The 12857-nt window shown below is 38.6% G+C and overlaps 1 protein-coding gene across 7 annotated transcripts in view; it reads left to right on the forward strand.

Moving 5' to 3' along the window:
- SLC10A7 (solute carrier family 10 member 7) overlaps window positions 1–12857 on the forward strand; it is a 156711-nt gene that overhangs the window by 132182 nt on the left and 11672 nt on the right. For 6 of the 7 annotated variants that reach the window (XM_074904984.1, XM_074904981.1, XM_074904980.1 and 3 more), the window contains one exon: window positions 211–284. In XM_074904984.1, the coding sequence (XP_074761085.1) occupies window positions 211–284 (74 nt within the window). Of the gene's footprint in view, window positions 1–210; window positions 285–4521; window positions 5087–12857 lie in introns of those variants that run through there. The other variant, XM_074904987.1, reaches the window with a different exon arrangement.

Genomic DNA, 12857 nt, shown 5'->3' on the forward strand with positions numbered 1-12857 from the left:
GCTTGCCACAACTGAGAAACAATTATTTAAAAAAAAAAAAAAAAAAAAAATCAAACGCTACTGTTCATTTGTGGGTAGAATTATTTCTGTCACTAGACCTGATCAAAGTGATGTGAATGTGCATATGGATCCTCAGAGTAATATATTTGATTGATGATGTTTTAAGAAGGTTTTTGCTATCAGAGGTTATTAAAACTCTTTCTTTTCTAGGAATAACTCTAGTTTCACACCAGCAGACACAGTGGCTATCATTTTCTGTTCCACACACAAATCCCTTACCCTAGGTAAGTCAGAAGATAAGCTTTTGAGCAAAGCATTCATACTGTGCTGTGTTGAAAAAAAATGTTGTTGATTGCTGGCTTTTCTGCTTAAATGTTTTGGTTTTAGTGTGACAAGTAATGCTACCAGTATGATACTAATAGTAGGATAATATTATTGCGCAAATAAAATATTTATTACAGGACAGAAAACAGAGTCTTCTCAGATGAGAATTTAGTCATTATAGAGTAAGACCACTTTATTTATGGAAAGCTGCATTTTTCTTTCTGTTCTTATTCTGTTCTGTTGCCTAATCTGATATTGATAAAATTTCAGGTTTGTTACTGAAAAGATTGTAAAGTAGATCTGCCCAGGCCCACAGTGAAATCTTACACCTAAAAGCTGGGATGTACAAGTGAAAATCAAAGCACATAGTGTATTCAGAAACCACAAATAGACAATACTGTCTTTTGCTTAACATGAGCTACATGTATGTTTTTAAGTCTGCAGATACTTTGGATAGTTTAATTATTAGAATTCATTTATCAAAACATCATTGAGATATTTGTCACTTATGACCCCTTAGTGATAATAAGATGTTCTGATGGAAATTCACAAAATACTGCTAAATCAGTTATGCTTACAGCCGCTTGCTACTGCTTCATTCATTATGTTCAGCCAGTGAAACAACTAGTACTTTAATGTTTTCTGTTTTTCAAAATATGAAAACGTGTTAGATAAAGCATATGTGACTGAATAGATGACTTTTCAAGACTGTATCTGTCAAAGAGAAACACAGCTAGTGTCAATAACAAAGGTAAGAACTCCGCCTGAAACAGGGGGAGAACAAGTCAGGACTTAGGCAAGATGTTTTCCAAGTCAGTTTGATATAGCGAAACTCATCTCAGGGTTCTTTGCTTCAGCCAGGCCTGTGCTGCAGAACAGTTAGCAAGTGCCCTTGAAAGTCTGTGGGAAGTGAAGGAGTTCCTGGAAGACAAGAAAAAGGCAAACATAATGCCTCTTTTTCACAGTGGAAACAAGGAGGGGACGAGGAATTATAGATCAGTGAGTTTACCTTCATTTTGTAGAAAACTACAGAAACAAACAAATAAATAAATAATTTTAACAGTGTAGGAAGAAACAAGGAAATGAGTAACAGCCCTGTAGATTTGTCAAATGTATATCATACCAAACTAATCTAATTTCCTTTCACACAAGGTCTTGTGGGTTGCAGAGAAGTAGCAGAAGTTGTATGGCTTGAGAGCCTTATGGCTTTTGACATTTGCATGATGTTTTGGGCTTCACAAATCAAAAATGATGAGGCCCAACTGGAAAGAGATCGGAGGAGAGTGCCATGAATGATCATAGATCTCAAAAATGTGACCCCGGAGGAAGGTTAAAACAATTGGGATTGTTGAGAGAAGACAGCTGAAATACAGTAGTGATCTTCAAATGCATAAAAGGTTGATGCAAGGAAGGAAAAAAGTAAATCTTTCATAGCGGACTTTGAAAAGGGAAGGACTTTGTTACAATGATGATGATTTAAGCTAACAATCGGAGAAACTTGCCCAATATAAAACATTTTAGCTTTAGAATATGTTGCCTATTGATGTCCCGAATCTCCTGTCATTGTAGACAAGCCTCAGACAGGCTAGAGTTGGTCCTGCCTTGGAGCAGAACATAGAATAAATGACATTAGGTCTTTTTCAGCCAAATGTTCTATGAAACTGAAGCTTCAACTAGTAAATGAGCTTGTGTTTTAGGAGGATAGTTACACTTGTATTTATGACACACGTAAGTCATAACACACTACTGTACTTACTATTTGGAGGTGCACATAAACTCAGGCCACAACTGTGATACTACAGAAGAGAAGCTGATTGTATTTAACAGCACAAATGTGTAAGTCTTCCCTTCCCTCCCCAGTGAAAACAGTTTTATATATGCTCTGTTGAATCTTCTGCAGCTTGCCAGGGCACTAAGAAAATAAGCACAAGCCTTTTTCTAATAATTAAGCCCTAGAGGGCCTTGCCATCACCCAGAATAAAAGGAGGACTCTTCATTTCTTTTACCCATTTTATCAAGCATTCTCATGCAGCCTGTCTTGACCTGCACCCTATTACACAGCTGTGTCGGTTCACTTTTCTTCTGCTAATACACTCTCCTTTTTATATTTCAGTTTCTCCTTTAGAAGAACCTAGTCTGAGGTTCCTAGCTTACTTGACTTTTTGGCTCATGTTTTCCCAATTCCATGTTACTGCTCTCATTAGCACAGGATAATACGTCAGGCCTCGAATTTTGCAGCTTGCTTTGCCCAAGCACACCAATAAAAATACTTTGGCCACCTCAACTTCAAGGACTCCTAGAGCTTCTCCTCAGCCCTACATACTTTTACTCTGCAAATACAGATGTCTGATGGATAAATATGCAAGTTGAGATGAAACAGGCAGATGGTGGAACGCAGTATTGCGGTAGTGCTTCTTGGCTACAGGCTGTTCCATTTGTCAGCTTCAGGACAGACTGCCTTCATCGTTGAAGAGCCAGTGTCTCATGGCAAGCAAGTTCACCTCCTAGGAGGCTAGTCACAAGGTGTAATTCATTCTTAGGCTTTGCACTTTGACGCTCCCTTTTCTTACTGCTCAGAGCCGGTGTTGAGATCGCTGGGTGGTTGGGACCTGTGCTTCCCTTGCTGTATTCCATCTCTGGGGCTCAGCTTTGCTAAGGTTTCTTTTCGAGGCTCCCAGGCTTGTCTTGGATGGGGCCAGCATCAGCATGTCCTGAACTGAGCACCAGCCCTGATGGGGAAATGCTCTTTTTGGCAGTTCCCGGGAACCTGTTTTTGGTAAGCCTGGGGGCCCTGCTGCTCTTGTGTGCCCCCCATAGAGTGTGTGCACTGTGCAGGCATGCCTGCTGTGTATCAGTTTCAAGCTGGCTGGTTTTGAGACCACTGGTATTTTACTCTGTTCAGTATTAGTACCAGGTCCAGATAAGATGGAGCTGCATAAACATTTCTATGTAAATAGGGAGGATTGAGTTTTATAAAGCTGTAGTGTGATGAGGCATACCCCTGAGCTGACGATGTAAACAGGAATGTTAACCAGAGCAGCTAGCATTTATTTCCTCCCTGAAGGTGGAAGCAGAGTAGATCTAATTTGTTTTCAAGGATCAGCCATTTCTGAATGACAGTTAAATCTATCCACAGCGCAGTCTTGTCCACCCTGACCTTAGCAGAAACAGGACCAGACGTCAGCATTTTGACCCTTACTCTTTTGTTGTTCTGTCACATTTCTACTTGTCCAGAGGTGTTTACTATAAACCATGCAAGGAGAAACCTTCTGTTCTCTTGTAGCAGAGAGAGTTTTTCCCTCTCCCTCTGTCATTACAATGCCTGAAAGCACAAACAGCTCAGGGTCTGGTTTCCCATGCGTTGTGGAGTTCTGCTTTGTTTGTCTTCAAGATTTCAGTGGTAGTGTATAAATGACCCCCCAACACTTGTTCTTTCGCTTTGAAACTGATTTCTCTCAGCTTGGCAGGTGAAACTCCAAATAGGTATGTCTGGCCCATTCCCTGGGGAGCTTAAAATGGCACCGACTAAAGTGGGAGAAGAGCTGACAGCTTTAAAGCTTTAGAAGTGGTAATAGGAGAGGCATGAGAAGACTTTTATAAGTCACTTTCTCCCACACCATATTATGAAACCAACTAATTCCCATGCAGTGCATGCTCATGAGGCCAACTGCCACTTCCACTGTTGAATCCATGAATAAGTGCTTGCTCTGCACAGAGATGAGTGCTGTTCCCATATGCTGGGTTTTATTTTGTAGACAGAACAGTTGACACACTTTTTGTCTCAAAGATCAGAGTGCAGGGCATGTTTGTGTAAGGACAAATTACACAGGGTAGGTGCCTTTGTGTTTCTTAGTTAGGAACACAAACTGGTATTTCTGTATAGAGGTGGGTGCTTTGGCAGTTTTTTTAATACAGTGCATCACATTTGTAGAAAAACTAATGTTTATTTGTATGTCATTTAATGAGTGAAACAGGATATAAACTTACAAGGAGCAAAGATAAATATAGTATTCACAGTGCCCTCTGGCATATTCACCCACACTTTGTTCTCTTTCTCTCCTTCCCCCTGCTCACATATATGCACAGTACATGTGAGCACACACATATGCGGACATTTGATGCATGGCTTTTATTAGTGCGTTTGCCATTGATTGATTAGTACTTAGTATTAGTACTTCTTCTATTGATTGATTGCAGATGAAGTGACTATTTGACCTTTAATTATGAGCCTTGCTATTGAAAATGACATTGAGCTATGGCTTCACATAATCCATCTGGAAAGCCCGACATGATGCCATTCCCTGGAGTTCATTCAGCGAGAAGAGAAGAGGCCTCAAGGAAGTGCAATCAGTGTGTCTCATCTAAAAAAATACTGCAGTTGTTGCTTGCACTTACACAAAAGTTGCAGCCAAGTGCAAAATATTATTTTATTTTTTGCAGAGAGTGAATTGCTAGCTAGAAGTTACAACTCCAAAAGTAAAATGCAGGATTGTCAAAAAATATTTTAATTCTTTGTATTTACTAGGTAAAATTATTTTATCAGCAAAAAATGGGAGTACTGCTACCTGTTTTGGCTACCACAAGTGCAAATGTTAGTGCTGTAGGTATGATGAGCAGCAGATTGGTAAAAAAAGCCCAAAACAACAAAAATAACCCCACCTTAATAAAATCGAGGTATTGTTTATGATACAGAGTGCATTTTTCCTCATTTGGATTTATTACTGTAGCAGTTCTTTCACTATGGAATTCTTAAAGTAATGGAATCAAAGTTTCTAGTCTACAAAATACTTTCAGGAAAGAATAGAGTTCATTTTGCAAATAAAAGCCAAAGTTAACTTTCTTTTGTATTGTTTTAATTTCATTCAAATTTATTTTTTAAATACTGGGCTTCTTACTGCATGAGTACAGAACTGATAGTCTGTATCTGAACAATTCTTAAAAGCCTGCTGTAGTAGATTCACAGAAAATTCAGTTGTGTGTGAGCGGATCATCTCAGCTACGGATTAATCAGCCCGTGCCTTCTCCCGAGTTCCCCAGCTGCACAGTGTGACAGAGTGCATCATGCTCATATATAGCTCCAATCTGCTCACACCTATCTATAGTTTGCTCATGTTTTCTACATATACTCCTTACAAGAGTTTTCAGAGATAAATAATATATTTGCACAGCCTAAACCACTGCTGTTTCATATTAGCTGGGTTTTTGCTTCATCTGTTTTTTCTGATGCACAAACTTTGTGAAATGCAGTGCTAATCAAGCACAGTCTTCCTATTGTGTGGTGATAATCACCTTTCTCCTTTATATAGAAAAATACCAAAATGTTCTAACTTGTGTTAAGATAAAATGTAGATAATTTTGATTTTAAAAAGGAGGCGTCTCTTAATAATTCTGTAATAGAAGGTAAGATGGTAAAATCAGGAGCGTTGCCCTGAGTGAGTATTCAGGCTATACTCTGCAGCGGTTTTGAAATGTGGTGGGTTTTTTCTGCTCCGGGCAGAGAATTGTCCTCTAAGGCAATTATTCATCAAGGTACTAACTGTGACTAGCGATAGATGTGTGAATAATTCCTCTGACTTTTACATAAAGATCTAGAAAATAATCCTGGTTAATTGCTCTCTGAAAGTCTTCAAGTGTAAGACTTTTGATACTGTCTCTTTTACTTTCAGAATTTTCGTATGAGTGTTGAATGGGAGACATTACTGCTGGTATCATGTCATAATTCTTGGTGTTATTAGTGCTTGAATTTGCGTATTTTCTTGCCTGTTTCAGAGTTTTAGTCTCATTTCTTCCCCATGTGTCTGATAGAATGATGTAAGTAACAAATGATCTGGCTACTCCTCTGCCTAGAATTGGTAGGTGCTGACCCTTGGGGTAGAAGGGAAGCTGATGGGAAAAATATGCTTGAAAGAACGTGTGTCTTGTGGAGGCTGTGTCTGGGACAATATGTACCACTCACTGCTGCCAGAGAGTTAGAAACTCTCTTATATTCCTGCTTCTGAAATCCCAGGGGGCTTAGTGGTTGCTGGAACCTTTAATGAGTTTTGACATGGTGATTCTTTGGGCCAAAATGAAGTTTTTCTCATCTCTTCAGTCTTCACCCAGCATTTGCTTGAAAGAAGCAGCAAGTGATTGGCTGGGCTTTTTCTTTTTCCTCTGCTCTGTGATTTCCCTTCCTTTTGTCCTCTCTGTCTCTGGAAAATATGAACTGAGGGATTCATATTATGTGAGCTGATAGCAAGGAGAGCAGAAGCACCTGGATCTACTGCACTTTTCTCATGTTAGCATCTTTTCTTGTAGCCAAACTTGAGGGGGCAGACGCATCGCCTTTCATAGCTTGACAGTCTTCTACAGCCAACGTTTGGTTCTTACCAAACAACATTATCAGTCAGGTTATTACCATGTGATTCGCATGTCTTCTTTCCCAGTAGACCCCAGAGAATGCCTGGGAAATGCTGCCATTTCCTGTACAGCTGCCATAACAGAATATTAGCAAAACCAAATATAGACTGATGATTTCTGTAACTGGAAATAGTATGAATGTTTCCTTTTGGCACAGACAAACCTACCCAAGGTGAGATGCCATTTTGTGTCTGTATAAACATTTCTATAATACTGAGGCCACCGCTCACGTGAAGGGTCTATCTCCACAAGAAGTCAAACTGACAGTTTTGTGTAGCCTGTGGTCACTGAGATAGTCTGTGCCAGAGCATCTCTTTTATTTTCCCTTGCTACTCATATATGTAGCTGGGCAAGCACCCCATATGTCTCCTTCAGACCAGAGCATCCCTAGGGGCTCTGCTTTCAGGAAGGAAACATGCCAATCTGAAATCAGGAAATGATTCGGTGAGTTATAGTGACTTTGGACACAGAGTAGCTGATTCTCCCTTGTTTTTTTAATCACAAGATTCACAATATAGCATGTCTAATCTATTGCAGTTTACTCAGTTTTGACCTCTTTGTGATTCCAAAATACTAGAGCAAATTAGGGAATCTCCTTTCCTTTCTGACCTGGAACATTTCTTTGATTAGACCTAGAATGTGGCAGGAAATTCTGTACCAGCTCCCAGGGCTTCCTTTTCATCTGTATACTCTGCTAGTAGTAGGTTTTTTATTAATATTTAGAAAGTTTGCCTCCAGCACTACTAAAATGTGCATCAGAGGACAACAGTTGTTTACTGTGTTTGAACTGAAGAATCTCACCCAGGAGATCTCATTCACTTGAAGTTTACATCTCTCAATCTCGACTTGCAGAAAGAGATCGATGAATAACAATTGTCATTTCAGAGTTGCAGCTCTCCAATTATTTATTTGGTTGTGTGTCTTCCCAGATGTACACATAATTGGATCAGACACTAAAAACCAGATCACAGGTTTTTAATGACAGCAAGCTCATACCTCTCTATAATAATAAAAAAAAAATAAATAAACACATATACCCATCTGTAAAATGATGATGACACAAGAGCCCTCCCTCCCCACCAAAACCAGTTAGGGTTAATTTATCTACTTTAAGAAACATCATTATATTCAGCAGACAGCTGACAGGTTACCCTTGGGAAGATCCTCGTTTGGACATGACTCAAGTTGGGGTTTTTTTTACCTCAAGCTGGCAGAGGCTACAAGTGTCACCCACACTAAAGCTGGTGAGTATTGAAGATGATGTTGAGTCTCCCTGAGAGAGTTGCATCTACATTTGCTCTCTCAGTGCACCTTCTGGCAGCCAGGCTGAGCTGCTGACTCCAGACACTTCTAAAACGGTGGGTGCAAAGAAGTGAAAAATCAACAGCAGCAGCAAATTTTAGAAATCTCCTATTACAGAATAGTTTTGGGAATCCAGAAGAGGGATCCTCCTCTAAAAGCTGCCATGACCACTACAAGCACGTAGCCCTAGTCCATTCTTTTAGAATAAGAAATAGTATCCTAGTATTTCCAGGTAGTGAGCTGTTTTCTCAAAATACCTTCCCAAATGACTGGGGCACTGAAGCTTTTCTGACCTCATATCTTCTTTTCTCTGCCATAGAAATCAGATGAAGAGGGAATTAAAGGAAAAATTATGCTAGTATTCCTAACAAATGTTTTTTTCTTTATTGTTTCATTGTTTTACCATTTATAATGAATTTGTGTATCATGTTTTCCTTTACATCAAGGTTTCAGGAGAAAAAAAGATTTTAAAAAATCTAATTAAAAGATAGTATGATACAGCTTGGAGAATTATCCTTTCCTGCTCATGTTTACCAATATAGTGAGAACAACTATAAAACATGTTTGTAAATGTCTTTTTTTAATAATATGGGTAAATAAGATCCACATAATCAGAACTTTAATGCTGAGAAATCTTAGCCTCAGTTATGTGTGGAAAGGGCAGTAATATTCAAGGAAATAATCAAAATCATTAAATCTCAGCTTCGTGTTTTTAGGACATCTGTCAATCTCTTTGTCCAGAATTTATAATGTCTTTTTTAATAATATGTGTAAATAAGATCCACGCAATGAAAATTTTAAATGCTGAGAAAGCCTCAGTTATGTGTGGAAAGGGCAGTAATGTTCAAAGAAATAATCAAATCTCAGTTTCATGTTCTTAGGACAGCTGACAATCTCTTTGTGCAGAATTCCTTTTGTTGGTAGGTCTAACCAATTAAACTTTCAAAAAGTGTTGTCTACAAGAATTCTAGAGAAGGGAAGGAAGTGTTTAAATTCCGTGCTTGCCTAAATAAGATTATTTAATATCTAAACTTCATAGCTTAGATATTGCTAGTGAATTACAAGGAAGAATTTACCCTGCACCTTCAGCATGTTACATTTATGAAGAGTGAACTGATAACCAAGCAATAAAAAAAGCACTGAAGTGTGAGGATCCGCTTACATCATTGCTATGCCTGCCTTGTGGTGTCAAATTAAGGATAAGTCACATTTAAAATATGACTTACGGTGGTTCAACTCATTCTTGAATTCCCTGTTAACTAATTACTACTACCATATTGTCAGACAGGTGGAGGTGTTTTGGTGTCTAAGGCACTGGTCTTCAGTTGTTGGTGTTAAATGTTTCATTGTTAGCAGCTGGTAAGATTGCCTGTGTTGTTCATGAAACATCACTTCCGATCTGAATGCACCCGTTGAAAACCCAGAAGTAGACAAACTGTACTTTCTTTCTTTTCCTCACAGCTTCTACATTTTTATTTACTTAAAACTTTGATAGTATCAAGATGTGCTGTTTCCTAGTAACTGTACTTGCATTGCACTTAAATTACTGATTTCTGTGATGAGTATAGTGAGTCAGTTACCTGAAGAACAAGAATTAGTAAAAGCATTCAAAGCATATTGGGTTTTCTTCTTTTTTATGCTTGTTAGAGTTATGGCAAGAGCAATATCTTATTTCTCATTCATTTCTCTTCCTTCTTCTCCATCTTTACTTAAATATTAGACCAGTCCAGTCTCTTACAACAGAGTGTGGGTCTCAGCAAAATTCTTGTGTCCTACCATAACTATATGGCCAATATGTGACCACACAGCTCTGATTCAGCACAGAGCCTTCCCAATAGCTCTAGTTCTCAGGTAAGTAATTTAATCTGAAGTGAGGGCTTATTGAATATTCTGGTAAATCATTGTTCTTCCCCAAGAAGAGGGACAACAGTAAAAATGTCTTTGAAGATTTTAGAGTCCATGCAGACCTCCATAGCCCTCCATTTTGCAGTTTTCCGCTCCAGACTCCCTTAACATCCCACCAATCCCTTGTAAAACCTCCCCCTCAGATGTTTGTTTTCACCACTCTGTGAGGCTGGTTTTTGCTTTCCGTTACAGTTATCACTGACCTGAAATGTGAAAATATACTGAAAACATTGTCTTTTTTCCTTGAAAATATTTTAAGCACAAGTCTTCATACAGCATTTATGTGGGCAAAAAGGCAAGGGGAATGTAGTCTCAACCACTGCAAACATTGCAGATCCTTCCCAATCAGAGACTGAGTGTCATGTCACCTGGAGGCATTTATGGTTGTGCTGATGAATGATCTCTTTATGCCTACTGGCAAAAGTCAAATTTCCATGGTAACAGTAGTCTTTGTCACTGAAGTGTGATTAAACCAAAAGCACCACACACCTTTGTACCATTGTAAACCATTGTCTAACCACTGCAGATGGAATCTTACCGTGACACTTATTTCCTTCTGGACAAGAGAGTAGCAAAGCTTGTCTATTACTTCTCTCAGCATTGATTCCTTTGCAGAGTGCAAAATGACTGTAAGGTCTAGGATCTCTTGGTTAGGGCTAAGAGCAAAAGAAATCTCAAAGTTAAAACTGGAGTGGAGCTGGAAAAAAACTACCAAATTTTCCTCTGAGGAATTTTTTACCTGGGGAAGAGCTTGGCTGCCTGTTTTAGGCTCAGCTTCATATAATCTGTTCTTCCTCCAATGTAATGTGATTTTGTATTACTTTGAAAGGTGCTTTCTTCAGCTGAAATGGGAATACTCAATAGCAGGTGAATATTTGTATTGATATGGGTTGTCAGATATCATTCAGCTACTCCCATACCTGAAAAAAACTGGACCTGAGGGAAGAGCATTTAGCTTGAGTTCAGTGCATGCTTTGGAGAGGGCATGGAGGTAGGAAAAAGAATCCTTAACCAGTTAATTTGTCAAAAGTATCTTCTCCTATTGTGATCTCTGTATGTCATAACAGAGTCTGAAAAAGGGCAAGAAACATCTCCTATCCCTGGCTAGCCTTCACCGAGGATAGGCATAGTATATAGACTTCTGTTTCCTCAAAACTAACCATAGCAATGTGATTTGCCTGAGAAGAAACAGGGACACCCTTAAGAAAGTCTTCAAACAAGAGATTAGCAGCATGTTGCCATTCTGGTAGCTATCTGCATAAACAGCCTTCTCCTAATCCTCTAAACTGGATTTTGCCTAGATCTCACCACCCCTTCTCACAATGCAGTCACTGGGCTGCGTGCAATACTATTCTGAAACTTGGCGGTAAAATTTCAGGTACTCATTTGGCACTGTCTTCGCAGGGATAAGCTCAGAAACACCCTGCTCTGGCACCTTAGGAGGGGTTTAATGCGATACATGCCCCTTCTTACACGCCTTTTCTCAGTTGAAAAAAAAAAAAGAAATAGTTATTTGACCTACTAATGTTTCCTTCACATCAACCCCTGAGAGGATCCTTCAGAAAGAGAGTATCATGAAGAGTGTCGGAAAAGCTACCATCATATACCTGATTCATTTTGTATATTGCACTTGAAGATTATGCCAATTGAGAGTTCTGAAATGTATAGAGGAGTAGCTGGGAGAACTGAAAATCCAGAGGCTAAGGCTTTTCTTCAAAGTATCTCCACTGCCTCTGTGTGAGGTTGTTTGGCATTCTGATTCCTGAATGCCTGGTGGTTCCATAGCCCTAGTGATGACCTCTTTGTTTTGCCCCAAACCTCTTTTCCTAAGAAGAAATGCTGCAGTGTTTTGTGATTTGGGATGTGTTTCAGTAATGTAAGCAATAAAGTTTTAGGATAAATTGTTATGATGACATTGAAGGGGAAAAACCTATACAGTAAAGTATGTAAGTAGAGCATCTAGCAATAATTCTGCTTTGGGTGTGAGAGATAATGGCCTATGTTTCGGTGGTAATAAAAATGTTCTATTAAGTTTCCTGAACCTACTGCAATGTGATAGAAAACAGCAAATGATGAAACAGTGCTTTAAGGGGAGCATACAATTCAGTGAGCATAAAATAAACATACTAAAATAGAAAAAAACCCCTGATTTTCAGTACTTATTGTTTTATCACTTCCATCGTGGGTATAGGATAAAAGAAAACTCTTACTTGCTTGTTAGAAGAAGAAAGCTCCTACTTGAAGTTCTTACTTGGCAGATGTCAGTTGAAAGCTCTGCTATGGAATATGCTGCAATGTCAAACTCTGTTGGGTAATTTTAGACAAATGTGTCATGTGTGACATGGAAATATGGCATGCTGTACATTAGTGATTTCCCAAGTGTTTGGATCAGGTAGTAATGTGCTGAGAAAGTGCTCTTTATCTCTCTACACAGTGTACTTGTATAGCAGTGGGGAAAGGCTTTTGGTAGAAATTACTTTAGTCAGAAAAAGAATCCATTTACAATATGTGCCTTCTAACATCTTTCAGACAATGCATTGTATTAAAGAGGCATTTTTTGATTAATGTTTTATAAACATTTTTCAGCATGACAGCTTAAAGTCCCTGTAAAATTGTAAATGCGTGCATAGTGCTCACTTCCATAAAGTCAAATGCCATCTCATAAAGTCTAGTTGGATCCTGTCAGTGACAGTGACACAGAATCAGTACCTTGGAGCATTAAAATTAATTTGCTTCATTTATATTACTGCAGTGATAGCTAGATGAAAAGAGTCCTATATTTAAATTCTCTTAAAAATACCTTCAGATGTTTTAGGATTTTTTATTATTATTATTTTACAGTTAACTAAATGTAGTGAAGTGCAGCATAATATTTTTATGGACCTTTTAAGAAGGTGACTACCAAATGTGAAAGTGGCAAAGGGGAA

This window comes from Athene noctua, chromosome 4 (assembly GCF_965140245.1).
Source record: "Athene noctua chromosome 4, bAthNoc1.hap1.1, whole genome shotgun sequence".
NCBI lineage: Eukaryota > Metazoa > Chordata > Aves > Strigiformes > Strigidae > Athene > Athene noctua.